We start from the raw sequence: 26,547 nt of genomic DNA, 5'->3' as shown, positions 1-26,547 counted from the left end.
TTTTTACTTGCAACTCAGGATAACACTTCACGCATCTGATGAGATAGACTGTAGTCCACGAAAGCTTTTGCCGTAATAAATTTGCTAGCCTTTGAGGTGCCACAACACTCTCTGCAGTTTTCACTGCAGACTAACACAGCTGCCCCTCTGGAAAATCATTGTCCTAGGTGCTCAGTATATAAATAAGCAAGCAAAAAGAGACTTCACTGACTTTCTATTCCTGCTCCTTCACCACACCACATGACCCTGCGTTTCTAAACTGGAGTGCAACCTTTCCATTTTGTCCTTGTCCCTAAGTAGCCTTTGCGTTGCCCCAAAGTCCCTTCCGGGACGCTGGCTATGCTAATTGCTTGACTTTGGGGGATGGGGTGGGATCTATACCTTCCAGCCCTTGGACAAGCCCTGCATTCAACAACCCACCCACTCAAAGCCAGGCCTCCCAGGTAGCACAGAAGGCCCTACTCTCATTCCCTCAGCCTGGAGAAACGCTCTTCACCACTTTCCAAGATCAACATTCAATGGCCGTTCCTCTTGCCTGAGAAATTTGGAAGTCTTTACAATGGAATAATACCTGCCTACCCCCACCCTTGGGGAAGTCTGCCTTCAGAAAGCTCCTTTTCGCTACCCACCCTGGAGTCCTCTAAGCAGGTGCTTGAAGCCAGCCAGCCTGTGGCCACGGTTTGCGCTGTCCCTGGGGGAAACCTACATGCCTGCTGGGAAGTAGCAGGGCAGCACTGAGGGCTGTCCCTCCTGGCTGTCAACAACCTAGCTGGCACCCTGAGGAAGTTTCTTGGTGCCAGGCAGGCCCACCTCCCTGGTGATGAAGCAATTAGGGGCTGTTGCTTCTCTTTTAAAAGCACCCAGCCCAACTCGCTCCCTTCATTCAACACAGAGGGAGGGCATCTGCAAAGTCCTCGCTCACCCACCCGCACTGCCATGGAGTGGGCTTCAAAACTGGTAGGTGCCTGGCTTTCTTTGTGCCTCTTTTTATTTACTTTCTATTTATTAACAGCCTATCGAGCTTGTTTGCTTTGGGAAGTGTAAACTTTGCCTGGGTGAACTATTGCTTTCAGGGCCTGGCACTGAGGAGACAAAAATGACCTCCCAGAGAGAGAGGGGGGGAAAGAAAGAAAGGATCCTGTAGAAGGAAGCACAGATGGGGACAAAATGGACAGCAGTTAAGAATGTCGTGGGAATGGTTGATTTGTGCATATAAAGTTCTTCCGTTTATGGCGAGGCATGGGGGAGAAATTCAGTTCACTGCATGTTAAAAGGTGAACCAACTTAATCCACACATCCCAAGACAATATGCAAATCAAAACACAGCCATCCTACAAAATTCGGACTTCTTTGAATTTTGAAGTGCTGTTCTCCAGGCAGGTTATGTGTACAAAGCTGCATATATAGGGGAACACACCCATAGGAATGCATATTCTATTGGAAATAGAATAGAAAAATGCATTGCATGAGGGGTAATTGCTCTGCAAAATGTCTATTAGGCAAGATCACGTATAAAAATGTGTCTATGAGGAGAAATTTGCACTGAAAGTGCTGCTGACGATTTTGAAGAACAATTTGCCAACTGAGATCACCTTGATGGGGGAGCATCCTCACTCTGGGCTCTTCCACTCTGGTCATTGAGCATTTATTCTGATTATATGACAAGCATTCGTCTGGATTTGCTGGTGGGTATTTATACATCTTCCTGATAATCATTTGTTTATTCCACGCTTTTCAATGTTTCTCATTGCCACTTTCCTAATAGCAAAATAATTGCAGCTGCACTAGGGTGACAGAGTGTGCTAATCCACTTTAACTATGCAAAGCTAAATTTCCTCATAGGCAATTTCATCCCTCCTGCAAAATACTGACAGTCTGGGGGCTCCCTCTCTCTCCCAGCTTTGACTAAATTACTTGAAAGGGGACAAGTGCTAGTGACAAGGAGTGTATAGTGAACCTTTGGCCCTCCCAGATGTTGCTGAACTACAACTCCCATAAGTCTTAGCAAAATGGCCAATGGCTAGGGATGATGGGAGTTGTGGTTCAGTAACCTCTGGAGAGCCAAAGGTGCCCCTGAGTTGTATGATGAAAAGTACCCAGTGTGCTCTCTTTTCTTCCTCTCCAGATGGTTTTCTGTGCTATCTGCCTTTCCTTCACACTTGATGCCTCCAGAGAAACAAAAGAGCAAAGCAAGGGAGCTAAAGGAAAGAAGAGAGGATCAGCAAAAGCCAAGGTTCAGCACCTGAAGGCTCAGGAATCCTCACCTGACCCAGTGCTGAGAGTAAACCCAGAGGCTTCCACAGACTACACCCTCGTGGAGGATTACGAGCGGAGCATCCATGAGATGGTTAGCCAGCTGAGGAACAGCTCTGAGCCCCTGGAGAGCAAGTGCCAGGTCAACCTGAGGCTCTGGATGTCCAACAAGAGGAGCCTGTCTCCGTGGGCCTACAGGTGAGACAGAGCACGTCTCAAGGCACTGTGGTTGCCCCACACAGGTCTTCTCACAAGCCTATCTGTACAAGACAAAAAATTGTGCCCTGGCTGCATTTTGCTTTCTGTGTGGTATTCAACCAATCCGTGGCCTAGAGCAGTGGTTCCCAATAGGTGGTCCGTGGACCCCCTCCATGGCACCATTCATATAACAAAAACTACCACGGAGATATCAAAACTGTCAAAAGTAGAGGGTCCATGGCTTGGCTTTTGAAAAACAGGTGGTCCCCAGAACCTAGCTAATTGGGAACTACTGACTTAGAGCCAACAGCATGATAACTGGTCTCTATGCTATTTGTCTGTGTGGTGGTGTGTGGTGGGGTGTGTGTGTATTTGCTTCTCTTTTGAACTCAGACCCTTCTGCTGGGGACAGAAGGAAGTGGGTTGGCAACAAGTGCCCCCCACCCGTCCCATGCAGGCTACAACCTGCTTCAACACTTGTGATGCCATCACACATGGTCAAGAGGCACCTTGGACCTCCTAGCAAGGAGTGCCACTGGGACACTAGGATTTGTTTGTAATTGGTTTAAAAACAATTGTGTTATCTAATCAGCTGTTTCCCACCTTATTGTGGCCTATCCAAGGGTTGTGGCATTCCCATATGTCACTCATTAGCATATACTAATTAATTCCTATATTTAATACTGCCCTGGCTTAAGACTCAGCCAAGAAAATGCTAGCAAGGTAGCAGAAAAACTTGGTAGTATTGGCCCAATTTTGTGGCACTCTATCCCCGCCTTGTGGTGCTCTTGAAAGTACATGAATGTGTCACTTTTCTGAAGGGCTCAACCGAGACATTTCACTCACATTTCACCCAGAGACCACATAACTCTGATGGATTCAGGACTACATAAAATCAATTCCTTTCTGGGCCTTGTGGTTGTAGTTTGATCATGACAGGAGGAACAACTTGGACCAAGGCAGTTTACCACATCAGATTACCTGGGACCTTTGGCACATGAAGCCACTGCTGTTTCCTCGACGTCTGGTTTCACCAGCTCAATGAACCACCCTCTGCATGGAGTGACTAAAGCTGTGTTGTGTCAATGGGTAGCACCAGTCTGAGGCCTACATTTAGACAGAACCATTTGAAGCAGTAAAGGCTTTCAAGTTCTTCTGAATATGCCTCCGGCACAGGGACTTCAAAAACAGTAGCATGCATTACGGAGTTAGGATCACGTGTGCCTCTGTATGTTTTTGGGTGGGAAACAGATTCTACTACCTCATTTCCAAGCTATGCAGAGTGGGGCTTGGCTCAAACAACACAGCAGAGGCAGTTAAGGAAATCTACCCCTGGGGCACAGCATTCTGATTATTTCTGAGGCTGCACTAAATGGTCTTCTGCAAGCCTAAGACCACAGTGTTCCTCAGGACATGCCTGCAAACATCACTTCAAAGGTAGGTGTCGCTTTGAACTTTCCCCCTCATATGGCGCAAGGACATCCCTTCCATTTCTCTCTGTTCACAGATGTTTTGCTCTGCAGGCACCATTATTGTGGCTTGAATACCGACCATTGTATGGCCATTAGAAACTGGAGGTCTCCTATCAAGTAGGTCCTCCTACATTTTATGGGCCTCTCTGGGAGGATTCAGCAAGTCACCTCCTGTCACACCTTCCAGTGCATGTCCAAGTTCACTGAGTTAACTTACACACAGTGGCGTAGCGTGGGGGGTGCAGGGGGGACCGGCCGCACCGGGCGCAACATCTGGGGGGGGGCGCACTCGCACTCGAGTGCTAAAATCCACGGGTTAGGGGGCGCAAATTACTTGCCTTGCCCCGGGTGCTGACAACCCACGCTACGCCACTGCTTACACATGCACTGGAAGGTGCTATGGTAGATGGTGGTTGTTACCCCAAAATTCTGGGGCGCCGCTAGGTATGTATGTGACCTGCCTTCCTATCCTCAGTAGCCCCCCCCTGCTCCCCCCAAATGAATGTGCTTGTTCTGATGTCAGCACGTTTCCACTCCAGGATCAACCACGACGCAGCACGAATCCCAGCCAACATCCCAGAGGCACACTGCCTGTGTGCTGGGTGCATCAATCCCTTCACCATGCAGGAAGACCGCACCATGGTCAGCATCCCCATCCACAGCAAAATCCCAGTGCGCCGACTGCTGTGTGAGCCAAGCAACCCCAGCCGGAAGAAGAAGAGGTGCCGCAAGGAGTACAAGACCGTGATGGAGACCATTGCTGTGGGCTGCACTTGCATCTTCTGAGAACCCCCGGAGAGCAGAGCTGCTATTCCTGCTTCGGGTCCCCTAAGGGTTAGTAGCGCTCCCGTCTTCCTAGCCTCATCTTCCCCTTCCGTTCTCCCAGAACGTGCTTTTTCTCCTGCCAAGATGAGGGAAGGTCCATGTGCTTCCAGAGGCCAAAGCTGCTTTCGTTGGACTCCTTCTCTCCCATAACCCACAGAGAAGTTGACAGCACAACATGCACACAGCAAGAAATTAGAATCGTAGAGCTGGAACGGACCTTGAGGATCATCTGGTCCAACTCTCTGCAATGCAGGAATGCAGCTGACCCGAATGGGGATCAAACCCACAACTTTGAGTGCTTTCTATGTTGCACAAATGGTAATTAACTGTATCCGACCCGGATCCAGAGCAAATTGCTTCATTTCACCCTAATAGCTCTGAATCTACAGTCACTGGTGCCAGTTTTTACTCTTTGCCAGGCACGCCTGCTCAATCAGGATTTCAGCAGAAAGGGAAGCTGCTGTGTGGCTGCTGCTGCTGCTGCGGAGGAAGGAAGGAGATCCAGCGAAGGTGCAGCGGCTTCAACCATCTTGCCCTCCATCTGGGGCTCAAAGCCCTTTAGCACTGGCTTGACGGCTGCTCAGTTTGCAAGCTGACGCTGCAGCCCATCTGCTGGAGTTGTTCAGGGCTTAGGCCAGGATGACGTCACCATGCAAAGAGGCCCTTCCATGTCCTCCTCCCTACTGGGTTGCACTACCAAAATGGAGGCTTTGATAGGACACATCTTCTGTGTCAGCTGAAGGCCCAAAGCTAAGCCACTGTTCTTTTGACAGTGCCCTGCTGCCTTCTGTGTGGGAGCAGGAGAGTCTGTACTTGCTGTGCTTGGTGGAGAAGGAGAGGCCTTTCAAGGCTACTTGGCAGGCTCTGGTACACCTCACACAAAACTAACAAGGAGATGTCTTATCTTAATACCAAGCAGTTCTCTGAGTCGTGTGCTGGCAGCCCTGTTCACAGGGCCTAGGTATCAGCAAAATGCTTGGCCAGGGAACAAACACCGCGGCTTTGGCACATGTGCCAAAGACTAGACTCAGGAGGCAGCAAGAGGCCCTGAGGCAACCCATTATTTGTGACACCCTAGAGACAAGGACCATGGCCGTTTTGGGAACCTGCAACCCTTCTGCACATATCAGAAGCAGCATCCCTTGGTGCAGAGCCACAGCTCGCTGACGAGAACCCAGGATTTTTTTGTATGCTCAAAGGTGCCAGGTTTAACAGGCAGCTCCGTTAAAATGGTTCTCAGGCAGCAAAGCTGCCAAAAGATCCCTGTCCGAGACTTTTGGGAAAGTGCAGTCAGTGAACACAGGCAAGGCTGGTTTTGATGGGCCAGTGGTCTGCCTTTGTGCAAGGCGGCATCACAGGCTAAGAAGTCCAGGATTAGGAAGGGTGGCGGTGGAGACAGTTCTGGCTTGTGGAAGGCAAGACCCTTAAGCAAAACAGTGCAAGAGAGAGGGAGCCACGTGCTAAGGCAGGGGTGGTCAACCTGCAGCCCTCCAGAGGTTGGTGGACTACAACTCCCATCCTCCCTGACCACTGGCTCTTCTGGTTGGGGCTGATGTGAGTGTGAGTCCAGCAACACCTGAAGGCCACTCCTGAATCTATGCAGGGGCTGCCTTTGTGCCAGAATGCTGAAGCACTGGGGAGAAAACAATGGGTAGCTTTTCTTTCAGTTCGCTCGAGTTTCCCAGCATTTCACAGAGCAACCCCATGCAGGCGCTCAGCTCTGCAGAACTTGATTAGAGAACGATATCAGCTCCTAGTAGCCTTGCCCTTTCTGGGAAATGGCAGAACTCACTGGCTGGTAATTTTGCTCAAGAGGAAGCTTTGCTCTTGACAACTCAGCAAGCTATCCCTTGACCACAGAAAGGAATTTGGGGGGTGAGCAGGGCTCTAGATCAGCAGCACGGCAAGGAGTACATTAGCCACCATTTCAAGAGCTACAGAACCAGCTCAAGGAGACAGCATACAGTACCAAATCAGGAAAGGTTCCAGGTGTTTATACAGCAATTCCTTCTGTTTTGGAAACAATGGAAACCATCTTTTTTTTTTTGCCATTAGGGGGATTATACCCTTCCCCTCCCCCCCCAATCATACACAGGGCAAGGCAACATCAGCCATTAGCTGCAAGGATTTGAGGCAATCAGGGTAGTGGTTTATGCAGTTTCACATATGTATAGGCAGTCAAAAGGGTGTTAGAACCTGAGCTGTAGCCAATACCAGGAGACCCATCTCAGGGCTCTCTAGCTGACTACAATTAGAGGCAAGTTCATGAAGCTTGGCAACAAAGCAAAAGGAACAACATTGTTTTGGATGGCAAAACAGACACACACACAGACACAAAAAGGCGTCACATCAGAGACAGCGCTCTGCCTGTTCCCTTGAGTATAGAGGCCTATGCATAAAGAGAAAGGCCAACACAAATGAACTCGGGGGCCAGGACTGCAGAGGCTTAGGAGGCAATCAATCCATCCTAGGACGGGGGTTTAGTTTTGCCCTGAACAGTCATGGACAGCGGCAGTGCATGGATATGGGACAGCAGGTAAGGAGCACTTAGCCTGAAGCAGAAAACCAGCCCATCAAAGCTGGAATCAGTATACGATGCTCCCCATTAACCAGCTCAGGTCCCTTCCAAGGTTATCTCAAGAGGAAGCCTTACTAGCTGGGCACATGTAGATATTGACTCACAGACTCTCCGAAACATAGCAGGAAGGGGGATGCACTTATTGTAGACAATAGATGCATGGGGATGTATGCCAAGTCTTCTGTTTCTCTCCTTGCTAAACCTCCAGTGTAATCCTTCAATACCCCCCACCCCTACCCCAATTCCCACCCTGCATGCACTAAAGGAGAGTTTCCTGGAAAGTCTTCTCTAGCAGCAACTGCTATAAAGTCACAGCTCGGTCTTCACTTTGTGCATCAGGTCCTTCTGGTCTATTTTCTCTAGGTCACGATTCCAGAAGTTGTAGGCTAAGAGGGCCACATTTTTGGCCGCCACAGCAGCCATTTCCATCGAGCTGGCTGCCCACTCCATGCTGTTGAGGTAGTAGAGGTTATCATGGAGGACAATGGGCGGTAGGCTCTTGGAAGACCCATAGTCAGGATAGGCCTGCCATTCCGTTACCTGGACAGAGTAGTAGGAACGGAACAGAGTCTTCAGCTCTTGCTTCTCCAAGGGGTGCTGGGAGTGGACTCGCCATATGGCTGCCTCTTGGGGCTGCTTCCGCCTGAAGGTACTGGATATGTTGACGGGGCAAATGTTGTCCATGGAACTGAAGAAGAGGACAGGAGCATCTGTGGTGAGGATGCTGGCAAAAGGGAAGAGCTTTGGGTCTGGGAAGCCAAAATAAGAGGAATTGAGGTAGCCATGGATGACAGAAGTGACCGTGGTGTGGAAGGTCCCTGGGAACTCAGCAATGGGAGGGTCAAAGTTCTGGAAGCTGATGTTGCTCTTGTTATTATGCAGTGGAGCAGCAATGACCACGATGTCATAGAAGCTAGAGCCTTGGCCTTCCTCGTCCTCATAATGCACCTGGTAGAAGGTTTTTCCTTCTGGAAAGAGTGGAGAGAGAGAGAGAGAGAGAGAGAGAGCTCAAAACAGCAACTCAAATACACAACAACTACCCTCACATCCTGCTGAAGGTTTTAAGGAGCTGAATGGGTAAGACCTAGAAGTTGGAAAGCTTCTTCAACAATCTGCCAAGGCTCTGTGGTTCTCCATGTTCCTTAGTTAACCCCTTCCCCTCTGTTTTTTATTATTTTCTTGTTGTTGCTGGTTTCAGCTTCCAGACCCTGCCTGGTGAGCTAGACCAGACACATAGAGCCGATATACATTTTGCACAAGTGACAGATATAAGAGTAAAGAGTGACTATATTTCTGACTGTCCACTAGTAAGCAGGTGGGGAATCTTCTCACCTTATGTGTGCATAGATGCAAGTGATACTAGGCAAGACCAAAATATTGGAGCATATGAAAGTGAGGATGTGTACGTCTACAGATGTCTCAGCCTTGGGTACACCATCAAAAGGAGCACTGTTAACTATGAGGTACACCAGATCTGGCTGATAAGCTGCAGGAAGGGGTGGCCAAGGTGGTAGCTCTCCAGATGTTGTGGGACTCCAATTCCCATCAGCCCCAGCCAGCATGGCCAATGGTTAAGGATCATAGGAGTTTGTAGTCAAGCAGCATCTGGAGGTACTCAACAGCTTGTGAGATAGCAAGCATGAGACTGTAAGGTTCACAGTGGCATAAAATGAAAGCATGTGAATGCAGCAGCAGCAGAACAATTCTGTTTTTCATATGGTAATTTTATGTTGCGAACTATCCTGAGATTTATGGATATACGGCAGCATTCAAATTTAATAAATAAAATTAATATAACAATGATGTGTTTCAGCAAGCTCTATTGGGCTAAGGCCAACTACGTCACACTCAAGAGTATACCCATTGATGTCAATGGATTTAAACAACTTGTCCACTGATGTCAATGGATATTCTCTGAGTATGGCTAATGCTGGATATTAATCTACTGCCTATATAATTAACAAAAATAATGAAATATAGGAAGGGATGAGGAATATGAAAAGGGTGGGAGTTAGCCTATTGTAAGTGCTTAAAGAGAAATATCTTTTGATAAAGATTCCTACTGTGAAGAAAACATAGTCTCTTAACAATTTTTTCATTTTTTTTTTTAAATGATCCAATACTAAATGATCCAGGTACATAAGGGGAGAGTTTTGTTGCTCCTCACTGACTGCATCACAAAAGAATTCAACTTGTCACACCTGCCTGGCCACATCTACATAAAGCAATCACAACATAATGAATGCACAACCGAGAGAGAACACTGGATCTTCCCAAGTATAAAATATTGTACTTTTTTAGTGCTCAGAAAACATAACGTCCCTGCAACACAACAGCGGAGGAATGCAGAGTCTCTGCAGTAAATATGCATTGTTTATAATTTCTTGTGCAACCAACTGATCATCTGGAAAGGAGCTGAGACAAGTGAACAGCAAAGAAAGTCCCAAGTCCCACTTCCTGCAGATCCTTGTCTGCAGGCATGTTCTGGCTCCTTCTTTGCAAGCATTTTCAAGACACAAGTAGGGAAATGTAAAGTTAAAGTGATCCCTCAACTTCACCCCTGCCATGCAAGGCCATTGGTGGTATACCAGCTGCTGTCCATAATAAGGTCTCTTAAGAGAAGTACAACGAAATTAGAAAGTTTTAGTTCATGGGTAGGCAAATTAAGGCCTGGATCCGGCCTAATTGCCTTCTAAATCCAGCCCACGGACAGTCCGGGAATCAGCGTGTTTTTACATGAGTAGAATGTGCCCTTTTATTTAAAATGCATCTCTGGGTTATTTGTGGGGCCTGCCTGGTGTTTTTACATGAGTAGAATGTGTGCTTTTATTTAAAATGCATCTCTGGGCATAGGAATTTGTTTATTCCCCCCCAAAAAATATAGTCTGGCCCCCCACAAGGTCTGAGGGACAGTGGACCGGCCCCCTGCTGAAAAAGTTTGCTGATCCCTGTTTTAGTTCCTTAGGAGATCTGAGCTGGTCTCCTTCTCTTCATTGTTTGCCAAACCCTGTCCTTGCCCAGCTGGCATGGCCAATGGTCAGTGGTGATGGGAGTTATGCTCCAGCAACATCTGGAGGGCACCAGATTGGTGACCCCTGATCTAGCTAACTTGATCTTCAAGGTCTCAAGCAAAGGTAGTGCCCAGTCCTGTTACCCGAGATCTCCTGGTTCTGTTTCAGCTCTGGCCAGCTTACCTGAGTTGTGCAGAGAAATGGCTGTCACAGTGGCCTCAATTATGTTGGCTTTCGTCAGCTTCAGCAAGCCTGAACACACTAGGTTGTTGCCACCCTCCACAGACCACATGTTGCCCTGTGCCCCTGCTAGGGACATGGCCCCTGAAGATAGAAATACAGAGGGGTTAGGTGTCAGAATAATAATAAAGTAATGAAGACATCATTCCCTCCAGCAACATGGATCTATCGAGATCAGTCAGTGCTCCTGGAAAGAGACACCTTTGGCCTTGCTTGGTTGGTCTGCAGACCAAAAGGTGGCACTCACCTGCAAATGCAGGCACCAGTACTGACTGGCCATAGCTGGCACGGAGAATGGCCACAATGACCTCGTCAATGAAGCGCTGTGTGATGCCCACCTCCAGCAGGGACTCTGCCACAGAGCGCTGTGTCATGTTGACAAACGTGTCCCCACCCAGCGAATGCAGGAGCTCCTCAAGGCGAGAAAACGCATAGCCATGGGCCTGGTATTTGTAGATCCTGCAGGACATAAAAAAAGGGAGACAAATCTGGAGCAGTCAGATCCTCATGCCAGGAGATCTAAAGGAAGTTCAGTGCATCTCTTCAGCCTAGCTGGACACTTTCTGGGCTTAAAGGAGAAGGAAGACCACCCTCCTTTCCTCTCCAGAGGTCCCACCACCTCCGTCACATACCTCATGAACTTCTCCATTACCTCCTCCACCCACATCTGTAGGCGCAGGAAACTCATGCCGTAGTGCCACCAGAGTCGGAAGAGGTTCAGCAGGTACCAGTCTGTCTCCTCTAGGGCAAACTGCTCCCCGCTAAAGATGGCGCTCTTCCCAGCCAATTCTCGACGGTGCTTCAGCCCTAGGATAAGGGGACAATGAGGTAGAAGAGTAAGGTTACTTTCTGTCCTCCTTCATGAGCCTGGGAGAGTAGGCAATGCAGCCTTCTGCTTTTATAATACTGTTTTGCAAATTTTGTACGGGCTACGAAACTTGGCCTGAATGCAATTGTTTCCAGTGTGATGATTGTACCCACACTCACCCAGCAGCTTAACGAAGTCCTGCATGTGTAGGTTGAGGGAATGAATGGAGGCACCACCGATTTCATACTGCTGTTTGTTGACAGTGACCGTGGCCAGGCGGCCCCCAACGGTGTCCTTTTCATACACATCCAGTTGCACCTGTGGCCCAAAGTGCTGCTGCAGGAAGTGGGCCACGGAAGAGCCGCCAATCCCAGCTCCCACTACAGCTGCCAAGGCAAAAGCAGAGGGTCGAGGATAAGGCAGAGCAGATGCATGGCCACCTTCTACCACCTATCCCACTCCCCAAAGGACCAGCAGGTTGTTCATCTTACACACAGACCCTTAAACAATCCTTTGTCCTGCAGGGAGGATGCCACGCAATGAAGAGGAAGGTTTTCCAACCCAGTCATTTGGCCTGATATTTTACTCATGTTCTTCGCCAAATGAAAACTGTTGCTATGAAGCAAGGAAAGTTCTGCAGAAGGCCACAGCAAGCTTTCATCTGAATCTCTCAACATGGTTAACTGTGTGTGTGTGTGTGTGTGTGTGTGTGTGCGTGTGTGTGTGTGTAAGTGAGTGAGTGACAGACGTGTGTACCAAGCTGCAGCTTTATGCCAAATATCACATCAATTACTTTACATGGCAAGTTGCTGCTGTCTGCATATGCTCAAAAACGTAGTAGTATTTTCTTTTAATAAAAAAAACCTACAGAGCAAGAAAAAGCCCACCGTGAATGATTTTAAGATTTGATTGGTTCCAAAATGGTAGCCCTGGAAGCATCTAGCAAAGTGACCTGAATCCTGTGGCATCTTAAAGACCAACAAATGCTCTGATGATCTTGTGCTCACTAAGTACAGGAAATCTTCATCAAAGTGGTCAGGTACACATTCCCCAGCTACAGAGTTAAGGTACCTCAAGGGAATAATAATAATAATAATAATAATAATAATAATAATAATAATAATAATTTATACCTCACCCATCTGGCTGGGTTTCCCCAGCCACTCTGTGTGGCTCCCAACAGAATATTAATTATAATAATAAAGCGATAAAACATCTTGCCCAAGCCCTGGTCCATGGAGGAAACCTGCTGCCACAGCATTCCTTATACATGGCCAGCCAGCCTTTGCTTAAAGACTTCTACTGAGGGAAAGGCCACCACTTTCCAATGCTTCCTGTTCTGCTCTATTCCACTGGCAAACAGCCCCTACCACCAGGAGATCCTTCCTAATATTTAGCCCCCTTTCCCATTATCTAAACTCACTCAAGTACAGAAGTCAGGGGTGATGAGTGGCTAAGGAAAGAACTACTGTGTAAATCAGCTCCACATGCCTCTCGAAGTCCAACATCCTCTGGCTACCCCTGAGCAACTTGCCATCTTATTCTTGTCAGCAAAGGCTTTGTGTGCCTTTGTTATGGTGGCTGCAATAATGACAAATCCTGGGACAAATGTCATACTGGAGAATGTGTGACTAGCAGGCAAACACGGCCTGTGCTTAAGGGGAAAGGGCCATCACTCAGCTGCGGAGCAGGTTCAATCCCTGGCATTATCTAGGTAGGGCTGGGAGCTGTCCTTGTCTGGGAGCCTGAAGAGCTGCTGCCAATCAGTGCAGACAAGCCTGAGCTAAATGGACCAACAGTCTGGTTCAGTAGAAGGCAGCTTCCGATTTCGCCACTACAGAAGCATCCTTAATGCCAATTATTCAGCCCTAGCCTCCTGCATGCCCTGACAGGTCCGTGCGGCCTCATCCTCGGGATTATTTGTTCCGTATCTTAAACACTTGTCTTCCCTCACACGCCCGTCGACAACCTCACACCGGACGGACGGCAGAAGCGCTCCGATGCCGCCGCCCAGGAGGCCTCGCTTAGATGCGTAAAAACCCAGGCGCCCCGTGCTTGCGCGCCCGTGATTTCGACAGCAGCGCCTACCTATTTTGCCGGGCGGAGCATCCCCTGCCGCAGCGATGGGGGGCTCCCTCCGCATCACCCCTACAGCTACCACGGTGAGCAACAAAAGCAGCCGATGCGAGGCTGCCATCATGCTGGCGGCGGCGGCGGCGGCGCGGGAGGCGGGAACGCAAAGCGCGACGTGCGCAGTTTACATCTCCGCGCAGCCGAGCTCCGGCTCGCTCGCCTGCCCGACGGCTTCTCGGCTGCAGGGCAGCCTCTCGCCTCCGTCCACTCGCCAGCAGCACTTCCCGAAGGAGCGAGGAGGGAGCAAGGGCTTGGCTTCGGCATTGGCTGCGCCTCTCGCAGCGCCGCCTTCTTCGTGGAGTGCAAGGGGCGAGAGGCGGCCTCCTTGCAACCTCGAACAGGGAACCCGCCGCCAGCCAGGCTTTCGGACTACAACTCCCGTCATCCCCGACCGCCGGTCATGAAATAAAAGGGCTGACGGGAGTTGAAGGCGAAGCGCACCTGGAGGACCGCGGCTTCCCTTTGCTTGCAGCCCGCGTTAGGCTTGCTTCGCGAAGCGCGCAAATGCTTAAACGCGATGCTTTCAGCTCGGAGTCTTGCTCCGATTCCCTTCCCCCCGTTCTTCGTTTGCCATGCGGCTTCCCCGCTTCTTAATTACCATTCATCATTTGCTGTTTTTCGAAGCTTAAAACTGGGAACTGTGCAGCCGCCAGCAGAAGCTCTTTACGCCTTTTGTGGTCGGCCGTGGATCCGCGCCTTTCCTAGGAAGACGTGCTGCTTCTTTTGAACTCAGCTTGCAAGGGGAAGGGCCCCACTCTGCTGCCTGCCTCCATCTTTGCATCTACTGGAGCTTTAAGAGGGGTGGGCCACCGAGGTGCCATTTTTGCCAGCCCTGTCTTGGGTGTAAACATCCACTTCGAAGCTTCCCGTGCAGGCATCACTGAATAAATATGGGGTTTCGACATTTGGGTTGCAGGTGTAAAAAGCACTGCCTGCCGAGTTCAGCACATGCTGCTGGCGCAGTTAACCTGATGGCGAAGCAACGAGAGCTGGCTTCAGGCACCTGGACCTTTGGCAGACCAACTCGGGTGTCTGAAAACGTGACATGAATGCTGACAACATTAACATCGCCCAGTGGGAATCCCTGCAAAGAGCTAATAATAATCCAAAGCATTTAACCAGAGTGCATTTTAGGCTAGCGTGCTATTTTATTTAATACTGAAGAAATTAAACATTGGATAGTGGCTGTTGCCATGGTGCCTGAAGAATATAACCACTTTAGCATGTGTGCTAAATCGAAACAAACACAATTAAATTACATTTTTTCCAAGATTCTGGCTGATTTCAAAATGGCAAGAAATAAAACATTTCTAAATTTCTGACTGGGCACATCCTCTTTAGGAGGCATTCAAAGTCAATACCACATGTTTCAGTCTTGTAAAGGTAACTTTTATTTGTAAGAATATGGTGCAGAGTGATTTCAATACATTGTTATGTTCTGAACAACTTGAGTTGTCTTCCTTACCCAGCAAAAGCAAAAACTTCTGGTTTAATAAATGCAGCATTCAACTGTATGGATTTGTATTGTACACATAAATAGCTGGACACTTTTTTGAGCAATCCAACAACTGGAAGACAAACACTGTAATCTGTGTTTTCTTGGAAACAAGCCCATTGTACTCAGCGGGTCTTGCTCAGGGTAATCGTTCACAGGGCTGCAGTTCAAGATGCAATTTAAATCTTATTTCCTATAGAACTTCTGAGCAAACATGCATGACTGTGCTGGAAAAATATTCTGTTCTTTTGCCTTGGGAGAAAAAAAATACAATTCTTAAATCTATTTTAAATTAGAAATGTGCTCTAACAATCTCTTATATTGCTCTAAGGATCATTCACATGTAGCCCAAAGTCCCCCCCCCCCAATTTGGTGCTGCAGATAACCCTTTGTGGATTAATTCAGTTCATGTACATCTGCCTGAGAATATGCCAGAGGTGGTTTTAGGGTAGCGTGCCTGGTTTGGCCGAATTGGGTGCCGCCCTGCAGGGGGCGCCACAACAATGCTGTAGAATCAAGCGCAAGTAGTGGGAGGGGGCACTGAATTTTAGTGTTGCCGCTGAAATCTGAGAGCCCAAAGTCCACTGCTGAATATGCTCATATAAAACACCAGTTCTTTCTGACTAACACAATGTATATGGTAGGGAGGAAATCCTTGAAATAAATACCAACTTGAATCTTTCATTTTTATAATTTCAGAGTCAAGAGATCTCTCTCTGGACAGTACAGACAAAGCTAATACAAATAACATGGGAGCCAGAAGAGTCTGGAACGTTCAGCTAATGAATTCTAACCAAACTTAGACAAGATAGCAAGACAGGACAAAATTCCTCTGAAAAAGTGGGTGTGAGTCTGAAATAAGGCCACCCTCACTGAGATTCATTTCTTTGAACTTTCACCTAGGATTCCGAATGAAGCCAAGATGTTGGGTCACCTCAATCATCTCTCAAACAGAGTTAGGATTTTTCACGCTTGCATGTTTAGCTTACCTGTCACACAAAAACTGATCAGAACCAAGCATCCACTTGTTTACAGAATGATACCAATTTATTCTCTAGCTGGAAGTCACCTCATAACTTCGGCTGAAACTCTGATCTGATAATGTTCTTGCTGTTTTTACTGAAATTAGCTGAAGTACACTTTGCTAGACACTTTTAAAAAATACTAAATGAAAAACAAATCATATATTTTGATATCTAATCTAGTAGTCTCTGAATTCAGATTTTTCACAGTGCCATTTGCATAGCAATTACTTGTGAGCTCAAACTCGAAAGACTATACTTTCCTTTTGGAGTACAAGACCATTCCATCTCTTCCAGCATCGATAACATAGCAAATTGTGCTTGAAAACTGTGGTACATAATTTGAGGGAGAATTTATGGCCAATAAATTTAGTGAATCTTCACTAAAAGTCTATTTTGTTTCCTTAAACTGTTGAGCTACTAGCCCTGAGCTACTGGCCCATTTTGTCCAGTATTTTAAATGGCAATGAGAAAGGACTCATCCATATCCCTATACATACCACAGTGGAGATTTCACAGGGTTAAAATAGCCAAGTAACCTGAGGAAGATCTCCAACCGCAGAAAGAATTTACAAATTAACACCTCCAGACACACTTCTGCTGGGTATCAAAGCCCCTTCATACTGCTCATCACTCATTTTCAAAACGCTTTACGGCTGAGAAATAATTGTAGCATTTCTGGGAGGTAGGCAAGTATCGTATTCCCACTTTACATATAGAAAAGCAGAGGTTGCAGCAGCTGAACCAAAATTCAAGGAAAGCAGAGTGCATTTGTAAGAACACAGAAAGTTCTAATTTAATCACTTATACCAAGTCAGACCACTGGTCAGTATTATCTACACCATGGGTAGTCAACCTTCTGGACTACAGCTCCCATCATCCCTGATCATTACTCATGCTGTCTGGGGCTGATGGGAGCTGTATTCCACAGCATCCTGGAGGACTACCCCTTTGTCTACCCTGACTGGTCTCAGATATTTTGAATATTGCCTTGAGATGCCAGGGACCAAAATGGTACCTTCTGCATACAACATTGGTCTACAACTGAGCTACTTCCCTTCCCTTCTTGGAATTATGGCCCTTCCCTTATTAGGAATTATTAGGAGTCCTCCTTCCCCTCAAAACCCACAATAGAATTTAATGGAAAACCAGAAAAGTCACAGCACTACCACTGACTGAGAAACAGCTGGGGGGGGGGGGAACAAACACAATTTATGACACAGAACAAGTAATATTAAATTAGCTGTACATCTTGGAAGTGAAGATCAGGCCATTGCAACCCATCCTGAGAGGCCAGCAGGTAACAAATTTGGCTTAATAAATAAAAATCCATGCTATAGCAGCAACAGTCACGTGGACAGAGAAATCAGTCCATTAAAGTCTCAAGTATTTATAAAACGTGTCCACCTCATTCGTGTGATTCTACTGCCACACCTACATGCGCATGTCTAATAGTGCGGCCGTGAAGTTTATAACCATCCAGAGTCACTAATGCCACAGTGCCTGGCTGCATTTCCTCTGCTGGCACGTGACAGACTATTTCATGGTCGTAGGGGTCATATTTGCCACCAATGGGGTTCATTTTCTGCAGGCCATGCTTCACAAATATGCTTTGCAGTTTGGACTCTATGAGAGACAAGCCTTCACATATCTTCTTGAGAGTCAGAGATGGGTCATCGTGTTCTCCACTTGTGGTACTGTCGGTGGTCTTCTCCAAGATATCTGCCACTTCTACCAGGTCTCTACAGAAACTCTGGATGCCTGTAGGTACATAGATCAGAAAGGTGAGGATGACTGTTCAAAGGGCAGACACAATGCATTAGAGTCTCAGTGCTTATAACATTCTCTGTATAAAAGAAGAATCAAGGTCCAGCAAATACTGACTGTCAAACCTTTTTTTTAAAAAAAAAACAACCCTGATAGATGTACTGATGTTTTAATTAAAGTTTGTGTTATTTGCTCATTGCTTTTATTTGCAACATAAACCACCCTGAGATAAACATTTTGAAGGGTGGTATATAAATGCCTTAAATAAACAAATAAAGCAGAGCACATGGGGTGGTAGGTAGAGCCTGTGGCAAGCTCTGCACAATACCAGCACCCTTTTTACTCACCAAATATCTTAGCATCCTCAACAAACTTCTGTGTCCTCCGCCTAACATTTTCAGAATCTGTCAGGGCTCTTTGGTACCGTTCCTGCACACACAGTAAGAAGCAGAGTCAGACAAGAACATCTCCCAAAGCAACAGGGCAATGGGCCATCTATAATGCTGCAAGCCTGGACCAAGAGGGTTGAGCACAGCTTTGCTTGACAGACACAGCCTTCAGTTGCTGCTTGTGTGACTTCCTGCTGAAATGAATGGGCCGTATTGAAAAAGACCTAAAGATCTCCCCACCCCACTTCATTACCCTCTTCTATTAACAAACAATGGCAAGGAATAGCTACAGCAGATGTACATGCATGCATACTTATGTAGCAGAAAGACATTGGGAAAATGTGACAGCAGCATCTCCTAACATAAACAATGCCTTATTTATTACATTTATTTCGCAAAATGTATATACAGCTTGACGGTAATAAAACCTCAAAGCAGTGTACAAAAAGACGAAACCCCTAAGATTATCAGTAAAAACACAGATAAAAGCAACTACTTAAAACATTCAAAAAATTAATAACTAAAATCAGCTGAGAACCAGATTAAACACACACTCTGCTTGTCTGGATAGGCTTGCCTAAGCAAAAATGGTCTGCTACCATTGTCCCTCCTTATGCTGAGCACAGGACAAAGTTTAATGACAGTCTCTAGACACAGTTGCTCATGCTATCCGGAGGGTATGCATGTAGACTTCCCCCTTGCTTACTGAATACTGATGGACTGTGAGTGCACAAACGCATCCCATCACAGTGAGCATTTAGTGGATGACAGGAAGGACAGGCACTGCTACACAGAATGGTGCTTTCCCCTGGTGTGGAAAACAAGAGTTCGGAGTTGTTCCTTCTGCCTGGCCCCTCTTTAAAGAGCCCATGCAGGCAGCAGTGATGGTCACTAGAGATGTCACCAGCTGGGTATCTGCTGTTCTGGAATGTTTCGACTATTGTCCTAGCTCTACGTTTGGAAAAGTAATGGACACACAATAAATAGCCTGGGTATAAAATGCTTAAGAGTAAATTCAGTGCACATAACAATGACGGCTGCAATGCTGTACACCAGGCCTAGTGTCAGCTCTCAGCACCGTCAGGCAAATGCTGGGGCCTGCACACCCTGGCAGGGCCCCCTGGAACTGACATCTTGCTGGTAGACCTTTGTCGTCATCCTCCCTTTTCTCTACCAGCCGGAAGGGACCCAAACAAACAGACACTTGTTCTGATCTGCTTTCACCACCAGCTAGCCTGCCTGGAGGAGAAGGCTGGCAACAGTGGCAGGAGTTATGCTGTGCTGCAAGGGTTGCGGAGAAAGAGTGGCAGCAGAGGATGCTATCTAATTCTACTAATCTGATCTTTTGACTACTGCATGCTGTAGACTTAGGGACTGGGTATTTAAGAGACACAAAAGCTGAAACCTTAAAAAAAAGTGTTAGGGCAAACAGCCAAGTTAAGGACGATACATACTGTTAAGACACGGACTTGTTCTTCCAATTTGGTGGCTTTGAGCTCTAAACTGTTCTCGTTCAGGAGATGTCTAGGCTCATCAGGAGGGTCTTCGGGACCACAGTCATCGCCTGTGCTCCTCTGCTGTGCAGCAGTGCTGAAGGCAAAGGACAAGCCTCTGAAACAAGACAGTGACAAACAATGAGGAGAGAAGCAGGAACACTTTCAGAGGTGTCTGTTTAAAATAGTGAGGTATCAGCTAGCTCCAGCTTTGTGTTTTCCCACCATCGGGACTTGGGTGGAGGCAGCAGTGGTCCAGGTCAAGGGAACACAGGCCTCAGTCTTTTTTTCACACCTTTTTTTTCACACCTTCTTCCAGCAGATAAAAGATTAATCTCTCCCAATCCTGTGAAGGAGAAAGACTGAAAAGCAACAGCCTTTTGCTTATAGGTTGGAAAACTTGATCCGGGTGTCATTGACTAGCGGAACAACTTGCTCCCCGCCCCGCTTTTTAAAGCCGCTTCTCTGTGACATTAAATGCTGGTTGGCAAGTAAGAAGAAGAGAAATGCACACCCCTTTAGCATTTACAGCATGTGTATGGTTATGATTACAGAGGGAGCTTGGTGAACCAGCCATTTGCTACACTTTGTGTGGGAACCCAGGTCAGGTTTTTTGTATCAATGCTAGTTATAGCAAGAATGTTTTTCAGGACAAAAACTCTTTGAAATCACCTCATTCAGGGTGTCGGCAACATGCCACATAGCATAGCTGACTGTGTACACTATTGTTCAGCTGATCTGAATGCACTCACCTGAAAAGCATCTGGGGCAGTTTTGCAGACATGCAAGCTGTTTTTTTGCCCGTAAGGGAAAACTCAGAGCTGTGCTGTTGCTAATATGCAAACTGTAAAATCATAAACGAGGGATCCAGCTGGGCTCCCATCAGCCCCAGCCAGCAAGGATTATGGGAGTTGGAGTAGAGTAGTGTCTGAATGGCCGCAGGTCCCACGCTTCTGTTATAAACAAAACTCTACTCTTTCCTCTTTAGGTCAACAGGGCTCAATGCTTTGCCAGCATTTTTAATATGTTGCCAAGCTCTGCATGAATCTTGCTGCCCTAACATTTGACTCTACTATCTGAAGTACATGTGAAAAGAGGACGGATGACTACATGTGAAAAGAGGACGGATGTCTACATTTGGAGACGATCCAACAGTGCTGTGTTTTGGGGTGTTAACTACAAATTCTGATTTGATACACTGGTACACAGTTGTGGGCAGCAGCATAAAATGTAGAGTTTGTGGCACAAAACAACACAAAATTTGGCATAGGTTTTGAGGGAATACCAGGTTTGGGGGTTTATAGTGAATGCTGCTTGCAAGGAAGAACTGAAAACATATGCTGCCGTTGTTAAACTGTTTGCAGGGATTCCAGGGAGCAGGGAGGGATCTGTATTAGCACCCCTGAAAGGTAGGTATACTCCACACGCAAAGAGAGTGGGGGCTGTGTTCCACCCACCCACCCAGAAGTGATTCATGGAGCTGGATTTGGACAGGGGTGGGGAAAGGAAGTTTCACTTCTTGTTGAAATGGTGGGTTGGGCAGCAAGTGTGTGACTCTGCTACTTGAAATAAATAATCTCCAAACCCAATATTCTATTATTTTTATTTTTTTTAAAGAGCTGGGTAGTGTCTTTGCCTTTGAAAAGTGACACACACATTAGGGGATCAAAAGGACCTACCTAGACAGCAGAATTGCAGCATTTGAGGGGCATATGTTCTCTGAGTGACATTTTGTCCTCTTAGCTGTGGGTGTACACAAACATTGCATAAGGAAGGAAGGAAACAGCTTCTGAAAGCACTTGCCTGAATGACAACAGATTTAGGAATGATGAACCATTCTCCTCAACTAGACAATCTGGGTTCTGTTAACAAATCTGTCATTAAGAAGGCCAAAACTCAGTGGACAGACCGTTCGAATCAAAACCTTCCTTCGTCTTGCAGCCATAATCACTTCCAAGCTAGACTAGTTCTGTACCATCCTCTGCACTGGGCTGCCCATGAAGTCAGTCCAGAAGTAAGGTGACATCAGATGACATTACATGGACCCTTTACTAGCTCCAACCATAAGCAATTTGCTCCTGGAGTAGAGCAGGTTAGCAGCAAGGTCAGGGCTGTGTGGCGGCAGCAGGAGGTGAACTGCTTTGGCTCCACTGTAAGTGACAGTGGCAGCACTGTTAGACATAATCACCGTGCCAGCTGTTCCTGCTTCCCCCTACAAAGAACTGTTCAAGAACTCTACTCTACTTTATAAGCCTTTCTGGGGGGTCCCTCACTACTGGTTGTACAACAGATGAATGAGGCCTGCCCAGAAACATCATCAGTATTTAGAATGGCCCCCCAAGGGAAGAGCACTGCCTGCTTTTCGGCAGATAGCAAAGAAGACCATTTTATTCCAACATGTTTTCTCAACATTGTGCTATTAGTTAGGATGAACGTCTGCTGCTACTGTTTCAAAAAGACCAGATCAACATATTAGTGGGTTATAGGGTTTTTTAAATATTGTTCATTTGCATTTCAGTGATGCTTGATAAATTATCTTTGTTGTAACCTGCCTCACTGAACACTCCCATAGAAAGAATGGTGCAATAGGGAGATAAAAACACCACACAGTAAACTATAAAATTGTACTGAGAACCAAGTTACTAACAAAATCAGATGCACTGATGACACAGCTGATGACAGTATTTGAACAAGACACAGATCTCTCACATGCTGGTTATTCATCCCTGGAGGTACTGCTCTACAAAGTTCTGCAGAAACTACAAAGTTTAGCTATGGAATTTACTATGAGATCACTTCCTTAGATGGTGTGTGTGTGTACATGTTTTGAGCTATGAATAGCTAACAAACCAAGCATCAACTATAGATATGAAATCCTCATGCTACTCGGATTGCTTCTTATTCTTGAGTCAGTGAAGTCCAGCTTCTTCCGCCCACTCCACGCCCCCTTATCCCCACTGCAAACTATGACCTTCTTTGAAAATGTCTAACCCATGTCTTCATCCAAGGGATTCCAAGGCAACATACATAGACATTCCAAACTTCTATACAATATTAAAAAAAAAATAAAAAAATCAAAGCATTAATAAAATATTCAAAATGCAGGTACCAGTCTGCCAATATAATTGCCAGACAGCCAAACTCCAGGACCTTTAAAAGAGGACTGCAAGGCAAACAAGCCAGTTGCTTGGGGTCAAAAGGAAAAAGTCTGATGATTTTTTTTCTTGTGGCATCCTGGAAATATCTAGTCCAGTGGTTCCCAAACCTTTACCCCCACGGATCACTTGATAATTGTTGAGGGGCTTGGAGGCCCACTTTACAACTCCTCCGCCTGTTATAGCAATTGTAACATGCTAGGTGCTGTATGACTTCTGACTGTATTTTCACAGACAAGCTGCAGACCACCTGAATGAAGTGGTTCACAGGCCACAGTCTGGGAACCCCTGGCATCTCCTGTTTGAAACAGGATGCTGAACTAAATCGACCTTTGGCCCGACCCCACAGGGCTTTCTTATCATCTCAGTAACTGAGAGTATCTCAGTATCTCTCTTATCAGCTGCACAGAAAGGAAACTCCACCAGGATGCCTTCATTCTCCCTTCACTGGAGGAGAAAAAGAGAGACACAGAGAAAAAGGCACAAAATTGGGTGCAATCCTCAGAGACGCACTGATCTAAAAATACTACATAAAAAGCACCACGAGTGCCCATTTCGAGCGCCTGGGTGCTGTGGCACCTTCTGAGTGCTAAAACACCTCCAGGGTGGGAATCTGGGAGAGACATCGCAAATTCCCAAGAGCTGCATGAAGGGGGCGGCAAAAAGAGGAGAGGATCTAAAACCGTGGTTCCCAACGTGGGGCACACGCCCCACAGAGGGGCACTTTGATTTTTAAGGGGGAAAATTCGAGAATGAGTTGTTAACAGTTAATGGCCTTTTAGGCTTCCTCAACGTAAATAGTTCACTTTTTGAACAATAAGAATTATATGTCTCAAGGGGAGTGGCATCAGGATTTTAGAGATGCTTAGTTGGGGCATGGCCAAAAAAAAAAAAAGGTTGGGAACCACTGATCTAAAGCAAAATGCAGCAGAACCTCCCCAGCCCCGCCAAAAAAGAGCGCCGCCCCGGTGCAAGTGGGGGAAGAGCCAGAAAAAGGAGAGGATCCAATCCTCGGCGGCCTGTGCAGGGGCTCGCCATTGCCCGCCACCCACGGGGGAAAGAGAGCGACAGCTCGACTGAGGAAGGAGGAGGATTGGAAAGGAGCCCATTTCAGCCAGCCCCCCACCCGCCCCCCGTACCTGTCGTAGCGCAAGTGATGGTGGCCAAACTGGAGCAGGGGGCTGAAGCAGCGCCCCGCCGCCCGCGCCGACCTGCCTGCTGCTGCCATAGCTGCCCCGCCGACGGACGAAGCGTGGCCGACACTGGACCGCCAGGCGCCGACGGTGGGAGGAGACAAGGGCGGCGGCGGCGGCGGCGACTACAACTCCCGTCAGGCACCGCGGCCTCCCACTCACTCCCGCCCGCCCGCCCTCCTTGCAGCGAAAAAGGGCCCCGCCTTTCAGAATCAAAGAATCATACAGTTGGGAGGAATGCCGAGGATCATCTAGCCCAACCCTCTGCCATGCAGGAATCTTGCCCACGGAACCAGTGAGCGAGAGGAGTTGCCGGGGTCACGCCTGTATAAGAAGGACGCTTGGCTGTTGCATCTCTACGCGCAAGGCGCCTTCTCTGCTGTGACAAGCCGTTTGGCATCTCCCAGCCTGGAGATTTATTTATTTCTGTGCCTGTGTATCCAGTGAGCTACCAGAAAACGAACACAGGAAACCTGCATCCCCTCAGTATCGGCTGAAAGTAACTCATACTCTGTCAACATTGTTTCAAATCTAGCTGGGGATCTTCCAATTCTCCAGGCTGCAATTCTTTATATTTTATATTTTTAAAAACTTTTATTTGCAAATTAGCAAAAGGAAATAATTTACTTAACCAAATTTATATGCTGCTTAGACCTTCTTAAACTTTTTTTTTTTTTAAGAAAAAAGGCACTGGCAGCTGACATTAATATGAATATTCTGTTACTCTTCACTCAGATGTGTAGATTAATCTAGGCTGTTCAAATGGGAATTGAAACAAGACTGATGTAGAAAGGGCTGCAAGATCTTCACAGACCACAGTAGTAGATGGTGGGTCTTTGTCCTTCCAGTCTTGAAGCGTAAGTCTCTCTCTTTTTTAAATTTTTTTTTATTCAAAGTTATAACAAAACATATTTTCCAAAAACATATCCTTATTTCCCCCCATTTTTCCTCCCCCCTCCCCCCTCCCCCCACAACCCCACCCCACCCCACCCCCCGATTTCCCTCAGTTCCAGTCTTTGGTTTCTCCAATAATGCTATTTTCTGCATGTTACAGAGTTGTATAGATCCTCCAACTGTTTAGCTAATTATTATCACTAAAAAAAAAATTGTGGATGCTTATTCAAAACTTGCCAAGGAGTCCAGTTCGCTTTGTTGCGTCTTCAAATACTTTGTGAAAGGTTCCCATTCATCCTTAAAGTCACAGTTATCCTTCAGTTCATTGTATATCATTTCCCAATTTTTTTAAATGACTTTACAATCCCACCACATATGATAAAATGTTCCCTCCTTTTCCTTACACTTCCTACATATGTTTGAACTAGTTTTGTACATTTTCCCTAACTGCACTGGTGTTGTGTACCATCTGTACATCATCTTCATGTAATTCTCCTTCAATAGGGAACAATCTGTAAATTTTAAGTCAGTTTTCCATAATTTAACCCAATCCTCCATCATAATGTTGTGACCTACATCTTGTGCCCATTTAATCATAACTGATTTTACCTCTTCATCTTTCGTCTCCCATTCTAATAGTACGCTATATGCGGCCTTCAGTAGTTTCACTTTCCCTTCAATCACTTCCGTTTGAAACCTAGATCTAGTATAACTAAATCCTTTCTTACAGTCTTCTTTATATGTTTCATGTAGTTGTCAATAATGCAAGCGTAAGTCTCTCAAACATCACGAGGGCTTGCAGAATTTGTCCTCAGTCCCCCACACCATATAAGTATCAAGGATTTATCCAAGGCAAGGTTAATATGACCAATAATTTCTGGCCAGAAAGAAAGCATCATTCACAAATGCCCACATCATATGCCTCACAGAAATGTTTTCTGCGTTATATCAGCTCTGTGGTTAAAGGCTCTGTGGAGTCCAATATACCAGGGGTGGGGTGGGGGAGAATTGTTTACTCAGTCTAAATTTAAAATCTAAAGAAAGACTATATATAAACACTAAAGCAACTTTTCATTGATTGAGCTGACGAGAACACACTTGATTATTCCATTCATCTTTAAGATCCTGGACATTCACTTTATAACATGAAAGATCCATTTATTTCCTCCAGCACTATAGGAGATGCAGAGTTACTCAGAGCTAATGATCCAAAATAGACTCAAAAACTGCTGTAGTTGACAATGCAATACTGCCATTTAACACTACCAATATTTAGACTACAAAATTGAAAACAGCAAAAATCCTCCATCTGGTCTTGTTAAGTGATCTAATGTGTAGATCATACTAGAACCCACTTCTTCCATAAGAAGACTGCCTCTCCGTTTTCAAATCTTTATGACCCCATAATGTTACCTTGACTATATGGATCAAAATGTAACTGAGAGGACATTATATGAGAACTCTTGCTAGCCACTGTAATTACAGGTGGACATGGTCCTTTCTTGAGATTTTGGAACTGGGATAAAGCCTTATTGAATGCAGGGAGACTTCTATATATACATGCATGAAACCATGCTGTTGAAATCAAATATATTACATAACATTTGAACTCACTAAAATG

General features: G+C 46.4%; 3 protein-coding genes across 3 annotated transcripts; 1 reads left to right on the top strand and 2 right to left on the bottom strand.

Annotated features, from left to right (window-relative positions):
- The first annotated feature begins 717 nt into the window (after positions 1–717).
- IL17B (interleukin 17B) lies at positions 718–9,127 on the top strand. Its single transcript, XM_083596157.1, has 3 exons — positions 718–957; positions 2,126–2,451; positions 4,463–9,127. The coding sequence occupies exons 1-3, from the start codon at positions 937–939 to the stop codon at positions 4,707–4,709; spliced, it is 594 nt and encodes a 197-aa protein (XP_083452283.1). The 5' UTR covers positions 718–936; the 3' UTR covers positions 4,710–9,127.
- PCYOX1L (prenylcysteine oxidase 1 like) lies at positions 6,727–13,822 on the bottom strand. Its single transcript, XM_083596144.1, has 6 exons — positions 13,474–13,822; positions 11,565–11,771; positions 11,210–11,384; positions 10,825–11,036; positions 10,521–10,661; positions 6,727–8,294 (listed from the first exon to the last, which is right to left on the bottom strand). Exons 1-6 carry the CDS (start codon positions 13,583–13,585, stop codon positions 7,636–7,638), a joined length of 1,506 nt encoding a protein of 501 aa, XP_083452270.1. The 5' UTR covers positions 13,586–13,822; the 3' UTR covers positions 6,727–7,635.
- Positions 13,823–14,885: 1,063 nt separating this feature from the next.
- Positions 14,886–24,172, bottom strand: GRPEL2 (GrpE like 2, mitochondrial). The gene is made up of 4 exons (XM_083599992.1): positions 23,979–24,172; positions 19,646–19,802; positions 18,150–18,231; positions 14,886–17,796 (listed from the first exon to the last, which is right to left on the bottom strand). Exons 1-4 carry the CDS (start codon positions 24,065–24,067, stop codon positions 17,444–17,446), a joined length of 681 nt encoding a protein of 226 aa, XP_083456118.1. The 5' UTR covers positions 24,068–24,172; the 3' UTR covers positions 14,886–17,443.
- Between the last annotated feature and the right edge of the window lie 2,375 nt (positions 24,173–26,547).

This window comes from Podarcis filfolensis (genome assembly GCF_964270895.1).
Source record: "Podarcis filfolensis genome assembly, chromosome: 2".
Lineage (NCBI taxonomy): Eukaryota > Metazoa > Chordata > Lepidosauria > Squamata > Lacertidae > Podarcis > Podarcis filfolensis.
Note: the sequence above shows the minus strand (reverse complement) of the source record. Positions and strands in the feature narration are given on the sequence as shown.

Bases quoted from the DNA above. Each gene is read 5' to 3' on its own strand.
- PCYOX1L (XM_083596144.1), bottom strand. From the start codon at position 13,585: ATGATGGCAGCCTCGCATCGGCTGCTTTTGTTGCTCACCGTGGTAGCT. The intron at 11,037-11,209 runs GTATGTGACGGA...TATGTCCTGCAG, and splicing joins GTAATGGAGAAGTTCATGAG to GATCTACAAATACCAGGCCC. The intron at 10,662-10,824 runs GTGAGTGCCACC...TTCTATCTTCAG, and splicing joins ACTGGTGCCTGCATTTGCAG to GGGCCATGTCCCTAGCAGGG.
- GRPEL2 (XM_083599992.1), bottom strand. From the start codon at position 24,067: ATGGCAGCAGCAGGCAGGTCGGCGCGGGCGGCGGGGCGCTGCTTCAGC. The intron at 18,232-19,645 runs GTATGTATCGTC...CTGTGTGTGCAG, and splicing joins AACAAGTCCGTGTCTTAACA to GAACGGTACCAAAGAGCCCT. The intron at 17,797-18,149 runs GTGAGTAAAAAG...ATGTACCTACAG, and splicing joins TGAGGATGCTAAGATATTTG to GCATCCAGAGTTTCTGTAGA.
- IL17B (XM_083596157.1), top strand. From the start codon at position 937: ATGGAGTGGGCTTCAAAACTG. The intron at 958-2,125 runs GTAGGTGCCTGG...CTTCCTCTCCAG, and splicing joins TGGAGTGGGCTTCAAAACTG to ATGGTTTTCTGTGCTATCTG. The intron at 2,452-4,462 runs GTGAGACAGAGC...TTTCCACTCCAG, and splicing joins CTGTCTCCGTGGGCCTACAG to GATCAACCACGACGCAGCAC.